Below are 20,089 nucleotides of genomic sequence, written 5' to 3' on the forward strand. Positions count from 1 at the left end.
TAAAACCGGTTCTCGAGAAGAACGACGCCGAAGCTTCCGGGAGTCCTCGCGTCGAACGCGGGCGGGCACTGTGACCTTTGTACTTGTTCCGATCGCGAGTGCACCGAACGGTCAATAACTTGAGCACACACGAGCACACACAACGGCGATAACGCGTCGGTTAAACGCGAAGGGGGGAGGGGGGGGTTTCGACGCATTTCGTTGTTCTCCGCGCGATTGACGACGAGAAAAGGATAGATCTCGGGAATCCGGACAGTATAAAAGTGTTTTTTAGGCGTTACGAAGACTAAAAGACCCACGACGACTCGCAGTTCCTTCCAGGACCGATCTTTCGTTCTCCCGACTATACACGCCCCACGTATGTATCGTAGGGAGAAATGAAAATTTGTCCCGGATCGAAGGGTACCATCGGTAAGTAGAACTTGGACCGAACAAGATTCACAGTTCCATTCGTGAAATTTCTGACCGACGACGTCCGACGCCAATGGGACTCGAGATTCCGGCCAGGACTCGTCTTTCTTTCTCCCAGCTATACGTTCGAGTAAGTATTATGGGGAGAAAGAAATATCGATCCTCGGTTAAACGAGTAGAAGACAGACTAAAACCTCCGACCAGATTCGTCGCGAAGATTAATTGATTTAGATGCTAGAGCAGAGTGAAAAAATAAAGCTGGAATTATCTGTGCCCGAAGTGGCGATACTCGGTGACCTTGAACCGGGAACTATTTCTCGCTGCGAGTATAGTAAGTCAAAAGGGACCATTCAACGTATCTGTTCTCTTCTCCGTGACTTTCTCTGTCTGTCTGATCTACATTATCGTTCTTCTCCCTATTTTCTGAGCTTCTTTCTCTTACAAGTACTTCTCTGTCTCTTTATCCGTGTATGGTATATGTACACACCTGTGTATGTTTCTTTTTTTTTTCTTTTCTTCGTACTTGATATCTGTATACGATTCGTGTATCGCCTGTGTACGTGTGTGTGTGTGCCTCGTTAATTGTTTAATTCCCGTTGCGTTCCTAACGAGCTTTCAGGCCTTCGTCGATAGCTCGCGCTCTCTGGGACGGGGCAAAAAATTATGCAGACAGATAGAGGGAGAGCGCGCGCTCTCGAGCGTTCCATGCATCCGTACAGCAAAAATGCCGCGGAAGAACGAACGAAAGAACAGAATTTTGTGCACTGTCGCATGCTCTGGTACTCGCTCGCTTAGCTGTCTCACTTCCTAACACACGAACGTCGACGCCTATGCGTTCGCTCGGCGATACAGGTGACGAATAGCGCGTTTGATCGCTGCATTAATCCACGCTTAGTTTTCTGTGTACGCCTAGGCCTGAATGAAACACACGAAGCTTGCATGGTTCTATGGAATGCTAGATAAGCCGCGATGCACCAAGAAAAATCTATAGTCGAACGAAACCTCCGTCGATTTACGTCACGTTATAATAACAGACGTTTCAATTCTCCATATTTGATACGTCAGACCACTGGTTAATATAAAGGAATTCGAAAATTTGTATTCGTATGAAAATGGAAATATAATTTCTTTTAATTGCAGTCGAACCACGAATATAATTGTAGGCGCTTTGATTTTTTATGAAAAGTTTCTTTTAGAAATTTGATTTTTTTAATTGTAAATGCGAAGGAATACTGTTCCGTAAATAAAACTAAGAATTTGTACTTTCGAAGTGTAGACATTGATTTGGATTTACGAAGTTAGAATTGCTGAATTAAATTTTAAGGAAATTAATTTACACTTTACTTACGTATGTAATTATCGATCGTTTTTAATTGCGTCGAATGTGTTTAAAATTCGATGAATTTAATTATATCGGTCGAGACTAACCATTTTATTAGATTTTGTTGCTGCGGCGTCGTATTTACGGACGCAGATAGTCGCTCGATTTTCGTCGGCTGAGCGTCTGATTAGTTATGTGCCTATTCTACTGAAAATTTCAGTATCAGTTTGTAAGCTATTTAAAGTGTTTCTAAAATCTGTTGTCGAACTTTGGATACTTGTTTTATTTATTCTAACGTTGAAAGAAGCTATTTAAGTATAATTGTATAAATTTTCGAATTTGACAAATTTTCAAAGCAGATGTTAGGCACATGAAGATTTGAATTCGTGCATATCGTTGGACGATGAAAAGTACTGTATTTATGATAGTTTTTGAGAATTATCAAAAATAAAAAATACAGCAAATCATTATTTGCATTCTTGCGTTTGACTTAGACCTGATCGAAAAATTAAGATCGATTAAATTAAATTGAAATTTAATTAAACATCTTTGCAAAATAAAATATTATCGCGAACTCGAAAAGAATGTCCCAGTTATCGCTGTGGATGCCAAACGAAGGTATATGTTACGGAATTATTAATAATTAAAAATTGTCGAGCAAAAAGCCCACAACGTATTAAACATTTTTTTTTCTCTTTTTTTTCCATTTTCATTGCTTCGTCACTGCCACTTTCCGGTTCACGCGAGCCGCGCGGCTGGCGCATAAATCGCCAATGAAATACCGTCGAGGAGATTCGTCGGACTATATATTTTTCTGAATGCCTGTGCATCGCGACGGAAGACAAACGGCCGGAAATAGTACGTGATGCATGCGCAAGGAATCCTTTAACACATGTGCGAATTAACCCGATTGATAGAACACCAAAAGGATGCTCGTGGAGGCAGCCGTCAAAACTACCTCCCTTTTTTTACCTTCAAATAGTCGTCCGATTTTCCGTGTCCTCTGACCTTATTGGGCGGGGCGAGGGTACACCGAAACCAGCAACGACGTCTATTTGACAGAATCGAACACGGTATTTAGTTCCACGTAGAGTAGTGATTAGATGTTTCCTTTTTTCTGGGCGTTGATAAGCCCCCGCTCTCTGACGTCGCGTCGATAATATTTATCGATGCACAACGAACGTGCTCCCCATCTATTAATCGCAATAGACTCGAAACGAGTCGTTCGAGAACGCATTGACGTTTCGAGGATAACCGATCGGCCGGAAGAAAATTAAATACACCCTTTCGGACGAAGTCAGTAGATCGGGATACCGTACTAACGGCCAGAAAGAAAAGATGAAGACCGAAAGAAAGTCAAGTTGGCTCTTCTTAAGCCTCCGAAAATAGACCCGACTTCCAGAAATGGGGCGCTCTTTCGTATCATTCGATCCTTCTGCCATACTACTGTATACATTCGGTCTCTTTCACTGTTTTACTTTCTCCGCCTGTATCTCTCATACTCTTTATTTCTCTTTGTCTGCCTCTACTTCGTCCGTCAGACCCTCCCGACATTCCCTAAATACTTCCTTCAATCGCTTTTCTTTACGGAGCAGTCTTAATCTCGCCCCTGATTTCGATTCGAATTCTCAAATTATTCGTAACTTTTCAATTTTATTGATCAATCGTCTGTTTACTTTGGTCATTTATTCAGATTTTTTCTGGTCATTTTAGAGCAAAATTAAGCTGACAGATCTTTTGGTCAATTCTTATTATTTACGTGGATATTTAACAAGAGTTTTGGATTTTTGAAGTAAAAATTTCAGAATCAGTTTGTTTAATATCGAAACCAAAGCTACGGGATTTTCACGTGGAACATTTTTACCTTAGATCATGTTGATTTTGCTGTGAAAACTGTTTTCAAAAGTATTTTTATCAACTCTCATTAGATTTATCTATATACAGAAATGCAAAAACTAAATGTTAAATATTTTAGCAAATGATGAGAATTGGTAAAGTATTGTGTGTATTCATTTTTGCTAATAGCCAGAGAAAGTTTGAATAAAAATCGCGACTCAAAGATGGAACCTGTTCTCGTGAATTTCAACGAAAGTTTTGTTAAGGGTATCTTTTGAAACTATTTGCGTATTCGCAGTCAATGCTTATTTAGAAAAATTCATATGTTTTCCAAAACAAAATTATTTTAAAAGTTATATTGTTACTAGAAAATCAATGGTCGACACGAACATAATTAAAAATCGAATAATTAAAACAAAGAATTTCTATCGGGTGAAAATAGTACTCTACGGTATTAAGCAAGAAGAGTGTAAAAGAAAATTGTGTAATTTTCGTATACATATTTCGATTATTGAATTTTCTTAGAAGTATAATTCGATCATTATTATCTTGAACTGGTTCTTCCAGCCGCTGTTCCTGTTTCACATTTCAGACATATAACTATCAAAATCATAGTCGATCACTGGTTTTCCAAATATCCTTCCTCAATTTTAAAAGATCGCGAAATTCTAGTTACCGAAACAAATTTCCCCCGCTCCTACCAGAGTCCCAATTTTCAGACTATTTTCACCCGGATCTTCGGTCGCCTCGTTCACCGATCAAAAACCGCATGCAGTTCATCACCCTCCCCATCCTGTCACAGCTCCGGAACAGAAAGAAGATCGAAATGGATCCGATCCCCCCTCCTCGTGCAAACTTGGATTCCCCCGTCCCAGTAGTGTCTCAAAGACCCGTAAAAAAAATCCTTTGTAAAAAAAAGAAGAAAAGAATGGGTCCTACTCTACCCTAGCCGCCTCCACCTAAACAACGATTCCCAGAGCTGCCCCCCCCCCTGGTTTTGCGCCCCAAAGCCCAGCCCCCCAGACCCCATTGGCCACATAGATAGAGTGCCATGCCATGCGTGTTCGCTCTTGCTGTAGGTATGTCGCGAGTTTCAACGCGGGGCGTGCAAACGCGGCGAGACGGAGTGCCGGTTTGCGCACCCCCTCGAGACGGTGCAGGCGAACGAGGACGGCTCTGTGACGGTCTGCATGGACGCTGTCAAGGGCCGATGCAATCGGGACCCCTGCCGCTATTTCCACCCCCCTCTGCACCTTCAAGCCCACATTAAGGCCGCACAATCTCGGGCTAGCATTGCGGTAATGCATTCTCTCTCTCTCTCTCTCTCTCTCTCTCTCTCTCTCTCTCTCTCTCTCTCTCTCTCTCTCTCTTCTCTCTTCTCTTCTCTTCTCTGCCTATCTCTATCAGTTTCTAATTCTTCCTTTTTCATTTTTTGTTTCTAACTGTCTCTTTACTTTTCACTAACTGGTTCCCCTCTGACTCTTCCTCGTGCATTTTCTGCTCTGAGGGAGCTGGAGGCATCAGTCCAGGAAACGCAAGGACTATCGTACGAATTTTATTGTTGATAAATCCGATAGAACCGTTCCTCCCAAGGACTGATCTCTCGAGCTGGCACACCTTGACCCGTTTTCCCTCGTCTCTCGAACCCTGGAGTTTGAATCTCGTAGAGTGTTACCGATACCAAGATTTCTATCCGTTTCGTCCCCCGTACAAAGGAATCCTTTTCACCCTAATATCCGATAATTCTTCTGCACACCTATCCTTTGAGCCTTTGTGCCCCTCTGGCCTCTGTTTCCCTCGTCGTTCCTGGACGATGACCGCGCGACAAAAGCCCACGGTTCGTCATTAAAGGGACGAGCTTCCCGGATATATATCCGGAGCAGACGGGATGACGAAGGCACCGACCCCGAAGGACACCGTGGAAGCGACCTGCTACCGTCTTTCGGGGGAGAAGAAACCGATCTCTTTGTCGCGACTCGCGTCTGTTTGTCGTCGCGGTCGCGTCCGTTTCGCTCGACCCAGCAATGGGATCAATCTAATCACGACTTCAAATTTTAGCGACTCTAATAGGACTTAAGACAACTACTCTACAGTCCTTAGGTGATTAAATTTGATTCGTAAACGAAGGTTCGTTTGGAAAAAGGAGCGTACATTATGTTTCATCAATTTCTCACTTTGAAACAAAAATAATTAATTCTCGAGCTGAAACGTTACAGGCAATAAATTTAAATTGAATTCTTGAATTTTAGTTAGGAAAATAAATATTAAAACAAATTGTAATGTATACAGCTTAAAATCGCTTAAAATCAAAATTTTCATCTTGTAAAAGATTTAGCAGTTTTGGTCTGGCAGTCGACGTGTTGAGAATAATATTGACCATCCACGATAAAATAAATTTTTGTGTAGGAACTATTCGATTAGACATTGGTATCGGTAAAAAAAAAGTGAACTTAAAATTTTAACTCAGGTTTCTCAGACACGAGGACTAATTTTTTTTCTCTAAAAATGTAAAAATTAATCGCTCGATGGGTCGAGCGACGATTGATCCCACGCTCCTCCCAACGTTTCTTCGACTACTTTCTCACTTACTCTCTTTTTACGCCTCTCTCTGTCTCTCTCGTTCCATGTAGCGTGTGCTTCATGTGCGGATGTTTTGTGAGTTGTTTTTATTTAATTTTTTTTTTTCCATCTACGCTGGAAATTGGGTATTAGCCGACGCTCTGTCTGTTTGATCGCTGAGCTTGGCGAAAAGGTGCGGTGGTGGTAAAAATCTGTAATTTCGAGCACACCGCGTACCGCGGCCTCGGTTGGACGAGTTCCGAGTATACAGGAAGAACGAAATGCATGGAAAGGAAACGCTGAAATGTGAGAACGGTTAAATGTATTTGTTACGAAGGGCTCCGCAGCCAGGAAATGGTCGATTTCCGAACTCGTCGGAAATATAACGTTAGCGTTGGAACTTATGGGCATCGTAAAAAATAACGCTGTGTCTTCTAATTAGCGGTACGAGTGAAAAAAATGATGACTCTACGGGAGAACATTAATGGAGGGGAGTGTAGACAACGCAGCTTTTTTCGTTCAGGGCTTCGTCATCCAGAAAATCTACTTTATTGCTTGTTGGTCCGACCACTAATCGCTGTTTCTACTTGTTTTAATGTTTCACTTTGTTGGAACTAATTGAAACCGAGAGCTGTAAAAACAGATATTATTTTTATAATTTGATGTATTACTTTTACATCCAGTAACATAGTAAATCGCCGAAGAGTATTCAACAGTTTATTGTAAACTAGGATCATATTGGACTTAGAATAATGTTCGTACGAACGAACAAAATACCTGTTTCGATTACGAGAATTTTTATTTTATAAAGTCCATTCAAACTAGAATTTTTATTTAGCTTCTTTGTGATTTATAATTAGAGAAATTTTTTTAACAAACTTCCAATTACACTATCTAAATGGAATCTATTGAAAGGGTTTTATTTGCACCATAAGAAAATGTAGAAAAAGTTCCTCTAGTGTTTTTCAATCCTGGTTACGTACACGAATTTAAGTGAAAATATCGAGCAATGGTGAGACATGCTAATAAAGTATTATTTAAATGTGGCCTTAGAATTTAAAAACTTGATTTTCTCAAAAACAAAGCCTAGTAAGTGTTGTAAAATATATGTACAATACTGTATCATCATCGACGTGATAGAAACATCAATCCAAGTGAAAATATCGAGTAATGGTCAGACGTGCCAATAAAATTTAGTTCAATTGTGACCTTAGAATTTAAAAAATTGATTTTTTAAAAAACGAAGCCTGTTGTACTGTATTTTCAATTCATTCTCGCATACAGAATTATTCAAAAAAATTACAAAATTCTAAATAGCATAATATATTGAGATTATACTTCACCTATTACTTTTCTCGTTTTCCTCAGACAACGATACGTCTCCTAATCAACTAAGAATTTTACAGGTATTGTGTTGAAAAGTCGATATCGAGCTGAACCAAAAACCCGTATTATTTTCATTATTACTACTACGTCTTTATTCTATATGTTGCTACACATATGTTATTTTCAATCCTTTCCTTTCAAAATTAGTTAAGGACCACAAGAAAAAATATTGCCTTATATTTACATGCATATTGCACGATAAATAATCAATTTATAAGATTCAAGCTCTCTAATCGACTCTTGCAACAACCTATGAATTTTGTCTGATTAGCCGAATTAACACCCCAGGAAAACGAGAATAAAAATAATCTCAATTATTTTCCAGAACCGACAAACAATTTCTAACAAATTTCGACTAAATAACCGAGCATTAGATCCGCCTATTTCGTAGTAATTATAGATTCCCAGCGAGTTTAAAAAATTGACCATTTTCGCGGAATCTCAGAGTCCAAAGTCCAACCGTTTCGACGACCGATTCGTGAAATTTCTTCCACCGTGCTCTTTGCTCGACAGTCAAAAAGGAAGTTCGTCAGAGTGAATGCAAAACTGCTCGAGAATAAGCAAAGGTAACGTCGTCCTCGACGATCAAACGACTCGAAGTGCACGCATATCATCCCTGACCGCATATCGTGTCCTTATTTTCCAATCCTCCCCGTTTTCACGGCCTTTCTCCCACTTTCGCTCCGACCATCTGTCTTGTTCTCTGTCTTCGAAATTTCACGTGTACTGTCACCAATCTTTCAGTTTCCTGGGTTTGCGTGAAAAGGAGCTTTCGTTGCTGCGCTGCTTTTCGCCAATCTACGTCGAGTGTATACGTCGGGCTTCCCCCCTTCGAAACGCAGTAGTTCCTCATACGTACTCTATATACGCCATTACACACGTATCGAGCTCTCTGTATACATATGTACAGCGATACATATACGTATATGTATATATATTCATGTATGTATAGCACTGTCGCACGTGAGACAGGTTACCGAACCACAAGTAAAATTGGCCAATAGTTGCGCAGTGCTCGAATTACGCGATAGCCGTAACCGGTGTGCCGTCGAATACGAATTAACTCGTCCGCGGGACTAGCATCCAGAGCACGATAAACAGCCATTGTCATCGAATGCGACGACAAGCTTAATTAAACGTCAATTGTACGTAATTCGTTAACGTCGAACGGCCGTTAACGGTCGCACGAAGAAAAACGAGACGTCAAACTCGATACGGTTATCGCTGATTTTGTACATTTATAATAGTTTTCACGTTGTATTTCCGTTCAACACACCCACACCGATCCCCCCGAATCCCGATTACGAATTCTCTGTTTTTGTGTTCCGTTCGAAACCACACCCTCTCCTCGTTCTCGTGATCCCGTATTTATTTTCTTTCATTACGTCCCCACCGATCGTACATGGTCCCTCTCTCATGTTTGTCGCTTTTGTGTTCGTCCGTTTTTACATTCTCCTGTATGATGTTCAGCCGTTTTTGTAGCGTGTAGTGAGTAGTACACGAGGCAGAATTCTTGTTAACATCACCAAAAACACCACTGTTCTATTTCTCTCTTTCTAGCAGCCTATCGCAGCTATCCAGGTGCAAAGAACTAGTTGCAATACACCAAATCACCTGTTCGGTACCTAGGTCAATAACGAGTACAAGATATTTCCGCAGTTACGCGTGACCGGCTCCATTTCCAGTTCGCGACCGAGAACGTTAAACGGGCATGCAAACAGATCGTCGGGACACGGTAATGATTCGTAAAATGAACCACACAAGCGGATCATTTGCACGGTCTTTTATACGTCCCAGCTCGTATCGTTGTTTAATCGTCGTCATTCGCGCTTCGCTCCAAGGGGGGCGGAAATGTTCAATTAACGAACCACGTGTTCATTTTAAGAATCATTATCGCTTTTCAAATGTCTTTCACGCTTTATTGCCTCCAAGGGCGATCTTTTAAAGCTGCCAGGGATAAGAATGTTCAATTTACGAATCATTACAATAACGTCGAAAGCCACGGTCCCCCGAATAACCGTCCGATACGAAACGTTTCAAAACTGGGAGCTCGAAGTGGAGCGCGATCACGGTCTTGTAAATAAGAAGTAGTTAAAGTGACATGTATTTTACGAATGACACGTACACCACTCTGCTGACAAGCTGTGCTGCACGAACCCCGGCTATCAACCCCCGCTGCTGTTTTGCTGCCCCACACAAAAAATAAAATATATATATATATAAATAATAAAACGCTACACTGAGAGTTATCGAACCTAGAAAAGGAGAATCACAGACGCATACGTACGTCCGAAAGTCAGATCCGATGGGTTTGTTGGGAATGGTGGGCCAGGGACCAGTGAACTGTGTTCCGTAATCTGTCTTCGTTCACGTTGCACGCGTCCTCGCGGCGATCGACGTTGAACGACGTCGAAATCAGCAGCGGCCTCGCGACAGAGACGGGCGGAATCGTATTGCGATGACTCGTGCACGGAAAGGCTGTGATTTTCATTAAGATTTACGCGAGTTTTGCCCGTCTCTGCCTCGCGATCGTCCCTCGATCGTCGCTCGGTGCCTCCGGAGAACGTTGAATCCGCGGCTAGTGGGCGTCCTACCGTCGTCGCCTCCGATTGCACGGCTTTTTTGCTAGAAGGAGACACGCGAGTTTGTGTTTTGCCAGAATCGAGGAGTCGAGGGACGATCGGCGAGCCGACGCGCGTTCCTGTCTCGCACGACGACGAGAATCGGCTTCGAAAGACGAGTGACGAGCGATCGTTTTTGGTGAGAGAGCACGCAAGCCGACGACAGCCGATGGGAACAAAAATATAGTCGTTGTTCCTCGAACGACGGGCGAAACGATATTACGATTCCGACATTCCGTCTCGGCTCGGTGAACTTGTCTTCGGGGGGACAGAATCGTCCATTGTCCGGGGGATATAGAGAACCGAAAAAATATAAATACTAAAAAAAAAGCTAGTAGAAATAAAAAAAAAAATGAAAGAAACGATAAGAGAAAGAATAAAGAGAAACACGAGAGAACGCGAGAAAAGACATTTTCAGCAACGTCGCGCAGAAGACCTGCAGCCACACCCGGACACAATGGAAGAAAAGTCTCACATGGATGATTGCGGCAGACCAGCTTGTTGGCAGGGAAGTCTCATTCTCTAAAAGTGGTTTTCAATTTCCCAAGGGTGCATACCGCGCGTACCGACGACAGTAACCTTCGTTCGAATTTACCACGAGGTCTACCGCCATTTTGAAAACGAAATTTCACCCTGGTTCGCGGACTTTCGCTTTCCAAGCATTTCTAACCCGTTGACATCAACGATCTCTAGGGAACTGTACGTTTATCGAGAGTCGATTCTCGACCGGCTGAGGTATAATTATTTAACTGGCATGATTTACTCCTGCCTGAGCCCTTAGACGAAGTGGACCGTGTAATTTGATTGATATAGTTTATCCTACTATCGATGGTCCGTTCAGAATGTTTTTTTTTCTAGTATAACATGGTTTGATGAGTATTCTAAATTTTTTGATAATTGTTTTCTTTCAAAGTTTTAAAGCTATAGTTTTTTTTCACTTTTATCATTTAGTAGATATTAAAACGAATTCGGCAAGATACTAGAATTTTCCATTTTTGTTTATAACTTTCTAATAATGTTTATATAACATCTTTTTCTTGTCTGCATCCGTAGAATCTATTGACAAAGTTTTGTACCTCAAATGTGGGACACCTTGAATTTCATTCTATGTATGTTTAAAAATTATATGGATTTTTCACTTCAAATCAAATTTTCTGCAAATCGAGAAACGCGTTGGCCAAGCAATACTTCATTTCCTCTACCATCATATTTCGTCGAAAAAGTTTTTACAAACTCATAATCACTTGGTAGATAGAAATAACGATACTCGTATATAATTACAAATTCCATATACATTAATTTATATTTCCTATTAAATCGTTCGTGTACATCTGTGTATTCCACATAGTAAAACTGAAAATATTGTAACAATTTTTCATTATAAAATCTTAGAAAAACGAATTTTCTGATAAGATTGGGCTTGAAAAATACAATAATATAAATTGATTAAAGTTATAAAAAATAAATAAATTTAATTTGGTCAAACAGCAAACTATATGTTTGTCAATATCTAACCAGAAAAAAAAAATAAATTCTAAAATAACTGAGGAAAAAGAGTGTGCGATGTCATCGGGTTAAAATCAATTCCATTGACGTATTCATCGATCGACGGGAATACGAATCAATTTTGTAATACTTGACTGCAGCGTGTGTACGGTTTACGGTCGGCGCGAAGTATTCAACGAGAGCGATACAAATTGACGCGTCTAAAAGGAGAAAAGAATCGGCGACGGGAGCAGGAAATTTACCAAATAAACCGATTTAATCACGTGCGGCACCCTTTGATCTACCCCCGAGCATGGATATTCGTTTGCTCTCTCGTGATGTTCCATTAGATCGATTAACCTCGACCTCGCCGCCCCGGTATCGAGAACACCCATCATCGACGATCGCGCCGTCTAATCGCATTAATGCAACAAAATGCACTCTTCGGAATTGCTACGCCATAACTGAATGTTTGTCAAATGTACGACACGAAATCTCCCCTATTACTACCTACAGAGAAGGTACGGATCAGTCGCGAGGCTATGTAAACGCATGGACCGACCGATTAGACTCTGTCCACTATCGATTCGTACAAAAAAAAAAAAGAATACACGATTGCACGCACATCTACACGCACGTACATGCATCGTACACGTACACGTTCGACACCCGGTACGTACATTCCGTGAATCGACGCCTGATGGAGAGGACAACGTCAACGCCGAAACGATCAGGAACGGATCCTCGCGGGGGCGGACGCTTGAAAATAATGTGCAACTTGAAATAAAATTTTTTCGTCAACTTTTTCAGGAGTTCACGCGATATCCAAAGAGAACCGGGGCTCTGCTACCTGCGAACCTCCGTTCTTCTCTCTCGTTTTATCGAAATCAATTCGCGCGTTGGCTTTCCGTATCCGTTGTATTTCTTTTTCTCGCGTTCTCGCGGAGAAACGAGAGAGGAAAATGGAACGATAGAAACGAAAGATATCCCCGGCGAAACTAATAAATTTCGACAGATAGCCCCCGATTATTGCAGATGTTGCCGGAGTCAGAAATGCCAGCCGGATATCCCGATGGACGACGAAATGGGATTCTCCGTTTTCTTTCGTGCGCTCCGCCTCTTCGCCAGTTTTTCAGTTTCCCACCCTCGGTTACTTTATTTTCAATTACCAGGGCGCTGCTATTAGCGACGTCCGGCCACGTGGACGTTCGCACATACTGGTACCATTAGTTTGCAGGTCGTTGCTGACAACCGGACTACCATTGCCAATTATCTCTGAATAACTGTCCGCCATTACTGTTTTTACCGCTGTTGTACTTGTTAATATTGTCAAGGTTTGCAAATGATTCTTAAAACTGATCAGAATGTTTCTTTTAGGAGTACCGGACTTAACGGTTCGACGATGTTACCGGTTTCTATTTTTTTTTCTTTCTTTTAAATATTTCAGGGATAAACGCAGTTTCGCGCGCTCGCGAACGGCGGTCTTGTTTTCCTCGCTCTTCCGTTCTCTCCTCCGATCGCGAAATTTGACTGACAACGAAGAAGAAGCGTTTCTCCTTCGGTTGTTTACTTTGCCTTTGACGGGGTCGATGCCCGTTTTATCGTCCGTGGTTTTGTTGTCAGCTGCGTTTCGCCGGATAAAAGGGTCGCTGTTCGACGCGAACGCGCCTCTCCGGTTCTCTCTCGATGAAAAACGAGATCGCGGGGACGAACGGTCGACCGATCGAATCGCAAGATAGATACGAGCGATTACGTCAGCCTTGATACCGGCACTCGTGAGAGCAACTCGAGAAGCGCTTTTGCGTCCCATAAAACGCGCGTGCATATTAATCTACCTACATACGTGTCGTTTTACGCGACGGAAACGTTCGCCATGAAAATTCTGCGCGCGCGCGTGTACAACGACGCGCATGCGTACGAACGAAACGCTCTCGTGACGCCGTCCGGCTTTACATATGTCTATATATATATACAGCTCATATATATATATGTGTAACATACGTGTACTATTATATTTATGATCATCTACGTAAATTATCGCGACTGTCGTTTCTTGCCTTTAGCCTCAACTGGTCTGTTTTTCTTTTTTTGATTTTTATCTTGCCCTCTTCCGCCTGACGATGCTTCTTCATGCTTGCTGACAAAAACCTTCGTGCGCTTCGCTATCTGCCAATTAACGCCTGCGAAAACTGAAAAATTATGCCGACCGAAAAAAAAACTCATGCGCCCCCCTCCCCCCGGAATATCGAATGCAACGACGACGAATATCGAAAATTGACTGCATCGACGCCTGAATGCAAATATAAAAAATAAATAAATAAATAAAAAAAAATGATGCAACGACGAACGCCGATATAATTTCAACCGGCTGACCACGAAACGACGACGATCGTGATAAATACGTACACGTGGGATGTCTCGGGGACACCGAACGAATAATCTGGCGATGTATCGATGCACCGACTACGGAAACGGAACGAAATGAAAAACGCCCACGTGCGAAACCGGGGGAAAAAAAACAAATCATGGATTAACTGGGAAATATTCCGGAACGATACGCAAAATATTTTACAAAATAAAATATATATATATATATAAAAAAGCAGACGGCGACGATGCCGACAAACGTGGCGGGAATGGGCGCGTTGGCTGGCGGAGTATCAGGAGTGCCAGCAACTGCGGTTCCCGGAGGACTTCAGAGCGCCAGTATGGCGGGCATCGAACTCGGCAAGAAGCGGATGCGCGACTCCAATGATGATCTGCTAATGGTACCACGGCTTATGCATGGAGTACACTTTCCTTTTTCATAGCTGGATCTCGCGAAAATGGCTCCAACCTATCGGTCGCGTCACAACTGTTTTGGCTATCGTTTCGTAACTTGTTCTTTACTAATTTTCCAACGACGACGGTCGGCTTCTTCGACGGAGTGAGTAACCATAAACTAGCACCCTACATATACATATAGTTCCTTCATCGTTCGTCGAGAAACTGTTCGAATAGATTTCTTGCCAGTAGTCTTTCAAAATCACTTATTCGATCTCGGAACATTGACGATCATCTCGTAGAATTTTTTTAAAGGGATCGAATCGTATTTATTTTTTTTTCATCATTCGTTAATATGCATGGATCCAAATTATTTGTTTGTAATCTTAGCGTATTCTTTTAGATATAGTTCTATGGTCGCTGTGAAATGAAATTTAATGGTCAAAGTGGAAATTAATTGGTAGTATATGAACTGAAATATGAATAAGTATTATTGTTATATAAATCATTTAGATATGCCTAAGTATAGTATCTTTTTACCGTTTTCGTTAGAATCCTCCTAGTCGTATTTTTTCCAGAATTGCAGGCGTGGTTCTGAATCAGAAAGCAATTTCAGTTTTACGAACTGGTTTGACTTTAAATGGCTATATTAAGTATATTATTTTCCGATTATTCTTTCGAGCATGAAGTTCTCTGTTATTTTTGTAGAATTTGTTCTTTCAATTTCGATGCATCTATTTATTAAAATACCAAAGAAGGTTGTATATAAAATTTATGTATCCCTTTTAGCAATTATCGTTCGACTATAAATTATTTAAGGCACGATTAAATAATTAAAACAGATCCACTTGCGTGCATAAAATAGTAATGCAAACATAAATTCTGGTATTCTATATATGATTAAAACAATTTCACTTTATGGTTCTGTCCTCAGAATGCTCTCTTTGGTCTCAGAGTTGTTCAAAAGGAAAACTGCATTTGGATATTTTAATATATTTTTGGATTTCGAAGCTTTAACGGATTGCAATTTTACCGAAAAAATATTTTCCTTCGATGGTGCAAAAATTGAATTTTGACCACGACATATCGCTTTCCAGGCCACTGTGCAGCGGAACTCTGATTACACGACGATCCATTGTTTACGTTCGCTTCGTTTTCAAATTGACCGCATCGTACGCCTGAATATTTGCATCGAAAATTAACAATCTGACGAATATCCCAATTCTATCGTAGACTCTAATAACAATGTTCACAAACTGATACCAACAATAAGTATCTGTGCATCGTATTACACTACAGCATTCAAAATAAATTTTTCTCAACAACTTAGCGATAGAATCAAGGAACTATTGAGCTATTCAAGGGTGCTAATTTATAACAACACACCGATTATTGCAAACAGGAATTAGAAGATCGCATGTTTCATCGAATCATGAAAGGAAACAGAGTCTCAGGAATAGAAATAACATTTTACGTATCCAGTAGCGATTATTTATGAAAATATATAAGCAATAACAAGTGTTTCATTTGGATTATAGTCTTACAGATGTAAATGATTAGTTATTTTATGAATCCATTGACCTCTTGCACTGGAATTTATTCACCGATTCGTAACTCAAGATATATGCAATAAATTTCAAAATATAGATCGAAATATTATTAACAGTTAATGAATATATATGTATGAATAATAATATACTAAATATTTCCTCTTGCACACTAATTGGTTTTTATCCGCATAATAAATAATTAAATAATCGTAACAAGGGATTGTGCAGAAAAATAGATAAATTTTTAGATTCATCGATCAAAAGTCATACTAATATAACTGAGTAACTAAATATAATTTTCTCTTTCGAAATAAATAATCATCGACGATTAGCACGTCGTTCCAGCGCAAGGGGTTAAAATCTACAGTAATTCTCATAACAAATACAGGAAAAGTCCTCGAGGCACTGGTCTTCTAATTGCTTTGCTTAGTATTTTCAGATTCTATGCAAAATTATCTTCAAGAGAGCACGCACAAAGAACGTGTGCGTTCGTTCGGTTCTGTAATTAGTCGCCAGAGGTATAATTCAGTTTCTGACATTAATTTCTAGCCGATTTTCAGATCCCCGGCGAGTGCTGCGTAAAACGCCAGCGTTTGTCCGAGGGTTGGGAACGAAAAAGTCGAGGATACAGAAATCGAGAAGTTTTTGGAGCCATTTTCCGGAAGTTCCTCGTAGTCGTATCTTTAAGTTACGAATATAGTCATTGCGATTGTGAATACACTGCCGAGCGCGCTTAGAGCTCTAGCTCCTGTCTCTCGTTATATATTTTTCTTTTTTTATTTCTAACAAGAGCCCCGCTGTGTTCCGTTCAGCCTCGGGAGAAACTGTTATAATATTCGCCGTACAATTTGTTTGTTTCTCTCGATTTTACACTCATTGCTCGCGGCAAACGCATACGACACATGTATGTTTATTGGCTTTCTTTCGAAACCGCTCACAAAACGAAATTCGAGAATCTGTCTCTGGTTCTTTTTTTTTTTTTCCTTAATGTTTACTTTCCTCATTGATTTTCGCTTCGTACTGTCGTTCGTTGCAATGTTGTTCGTACCAGAGCTTACGCCTCGTAATGTATTTATAGATCGCTTACTATTTATTTCTCGGTCATCAGCCACGAATTAGCCGCGAGAAAAAATTTATGAAAAGCAACAGACGAAACTGTCGAATCGATTCGTGGTTGTTGACGACCGTACACGATCGAATTAATGTAAATTTATCCCTTGGCGAATCCTTTGCCAACGCCCGGATGGGTTACGCGATCGAAACGCTACCGATTCTCGATCGCGATCCGATCGACGGCTATGCTTACTGACGCGAGTCACGCGCGCATTTTGCCCCGTTTCAGGATTTCAAATTGACCATTTCTCGACGATATTCCGTCAAAGCTGACGGAACCGATGCGCGCGTGCTTCGCAGCGAACTCCGTGACGAAATTCTCGACTCTAATCTCCGTACGTTGGGACCGCCTCGCGCGATTAGAGCGAACAGAAAGAAAGAAAAAAACGAACATGATATGAAGAAACGAAACATTGAGAGGCGGAACCGATACCAGACGGTACTGTGCGTCCTCGAGAAGTTGGCTAGCGAAAGGAACGCGGCTCCGATTGGTCGTCGAGAGTGGGGATGGGCGGAGCGAACTAAGCGCCGCCCCCGATGGCCAACTTCTCGCGGTACGCGCTGTACCTCGTTTACGGAGCGTTAGATCTGTGTAAATTCCGAGCTTGCGCCGATGATGCATGTTGTGCTTAAGCGACTATACCGAGGTGATGGTGTAAAATGTCATCCCCTCGACGCTCTGGACGATGACCCAAAAGTTTTGTCTTTTTTCTCTAGAGCCAGCAACAACGGTACCGCGTTTATTTTGTACCCCGTTCACGTTTTTTTTTTTTTTCGGAATCCTTCTATTTACTCTTTTTTCTCTCTGTTTTCTTTTCTTTTTCTTTCTTCTTTCTGTTGGCTCCTTCGCCGTGACCGATCTCTATCTTGGTTCTCAGAGTCACGTCGAAAACTGCTAAGAGCACCGTAGACCGCTTACATACACTCGCTACCTTCTTACGCTACTTCTGACTTCGTTTTCCTTTTTACTCTCTGGCAAAATCTCTTTTTTCTTTCGCTCCAGTTTCTCGCTGCCTTTTTGTCTCTCTCTCTTTCTCTCTCTGTCTTCCCCCCGAACGGTTTCGTCGCCACGAACACCGTCCTCCTGTCGAACGACAGTCGTTTCTCCGCGACTGAGTCTTTGCCTCGATTTTCTTTACCTTTTTCTCGACAATTGTTAACGCGTCGAAGATGTTTTTCGTCTCGTTGTATCCTTGTTTTGCTATAGAAGGGACGTCGAAACGACCGACAGAGAGATGTTATATGTATCTGTTTCGCGTATCGCATTTTTAAAGCTTGCGTCATGACCCCCTTTTTTTCCTTCTCTGCGACTGCCAATTACGTTTCGAACATCGTTGTATTCGTGTCTGGTTAACGACAACGTGCGTTTACGCACGGTTACCTTTTGTCAGCTTCTGAGCTTTTTGCATCCGATACTACGCAGCTTCCGAAAACTTAACTCTCACACGTCGGTAGAACACTCTTTTCGTTTCGCTTCTTTTCCACCCACCGTTTACCGTCGCCGAGAATGGTTCGTTAACTGCGTCTGGTTCTGTCGTCTGCTGCTCGCAGCTTTCGTGCGTCCGTTTCGTTTCCTCTCTGTTCTTCAAGCCGCGACCTATCGATCTTCTTCCGATCCTTCTTTTTTTCGAAAAGCTGCTTTCCCGCGATTATTCGACAATCTTTTCTCTTTTTATTCGAACGTTCTCCGGGGCCAGCGACGCACGACGAATCGCCGTGGAAAGCTTCCGTGAGACTCGTGTTCCACGTGTTCGAGGCGCCTACGTAGGAAACTGTGTTACGTCCAAAGTTTGCGTTCGCCGTTATACTTTTTAATGGATTGTTTGATTCCCAATTTGAAACAGGACCAACGATTCTCGCTTTAATTGGCCCCATGACGGTCCTCCGTGATAAGTAACGGCTGGTATTTCTGACACGCTCCAAGTAGTAGAAACAGGGGAAAAATAGAACAGCCGAGATAAAAAGAACAAAAAAAAAAAAATGAAAGAACGACAAAGATGAACATTTTACAGTTATCCAACAACAGAACGTCGTCATTTGGGAACGTCGCCGCAAGCTGCGTCATCGGCACAACTTTTACACATTACTACCACTACTATATTTACTACTACTATTAACTGCTAACTGTTAATAACCGCTACCCCTCACCCCCAACCTCCTACTTTTTCTCTGATACGTCCCGACTTTCACCACCTGATTCTGTTTCTCTGACAAAGCGACCTTCTCTATCGTCATCCTATGAACGTCCAATTTATACAGAACTCAACGCACCCAATCCTCGAAATTAGTTGAAACCGATCCTGTCTTTGTTGCAGATGGACATGAAGTCTGTCGGATCGTTCTACTACGAGAACTTTGTAAGTGCAGAATCCAACCACTGAATCATAAAAACTGACGCGCGGCATCTTTATCCGATCCCTGTCGCCTAGAGTCAATACGATCGATCATTAACAACGATGTTCACGCGCTGGAAAACCGATTTTTAAATCCAATTCAGTCATTGGTCTTATCGTTTTACACCCACTCGTGTTCGTACACGTGCTTTGCTATAAATGAAAAGAAATTTGTTTGGTTATTTTTTTTAATATTAATGGGCAAATAATGCTCAATTACAAAACTGATCAAGTGATAATATAAGCAGTATACAAATCAACAATACGTTGACAAGAATTAAAATATATCAGGAAATGGACTTATATCAGTTTCAAAAATTTATAGCGAGTAACCATTATAGTGTACGTATATGACTGGAAGTAACTGTATATTTTTTTTTATTTTTATTCATTTGTTCGAAACACCACGAAAAAACGAGATCATTGCTAACCAATCGTTGTTAGAAATCTGTCCACGAAGGCAACTCTGCAATCTTATTGTCCATTTATGAACACTTTTTTTACATTCTTGTTGATCGAAATACGCACTGATCTTCACTTTAAAAAAATTTAACCGATTCGAACGCTCAGATTATCGCGAGAGTTGCGATAAAAATGTTCCCCCGTTGCCCGTGAGTCAAATTACGATACATTAACTGTTTCATTCAAGAA

The 20,089-nt window shown here is 41.3% G+C and overlaps 1 protein-coding gene across 13 annotated transcripts in view; it reads left to right on the forward strand.

Moving 5' to 3' along the window:
• Window positions 1-20,089, forward strand: part of LOC122400162 (mastermind-like protein 2) — a 576,033-nt gene that overhangs the window by 542,118 nt on the left and 13,826 nt on the right. For 6 of the 13 annotated variants that reach the window (XM_043401463.1, XM_043401464.1, XM_043401468.1 and 3 more), the window contains 3 exons: window positions 4,648-4,866; window positions 14,226-14,387; window positions 19,361-19,402. The exons of 2 other annotated variants lie outside the window; for them this stretch is intronic. In XM_043401463.1, coding sequence (XP_043257398.1) covers window positions 4,648-4,866; window positions 14,226-14,387; window positions 19,361-19,402 — 423 coding nt within the window. The remainder of the gene's footprint in view (window positions 1-4,647; window positions 4,867-14,225; window positions 14,388-19,360; window positions 19,403-20,089) is intronic. 5 more of the 13 variants (XM_043401465.1, XM_043401467.1, XM_043401473.1 and 2 more) reach the window with 3 other exon arrangements.

This window comes from Colletes gigas, unplaced genomic scaffold (assembly GCF_013123115.1).
Source record: "Colletes gigas isolate AHSC1104 unplaced genomic scaffold, ASM1312311v1 Colletes_gigas_Sc00016, whole genome shotgun sequence".
NCBI classification, from domain to species: Eukaryota; Metazoa; Arthropoda; class Insecta; order Hymenoptera; family Colletidae; genus Colletes; species Colletes gigas.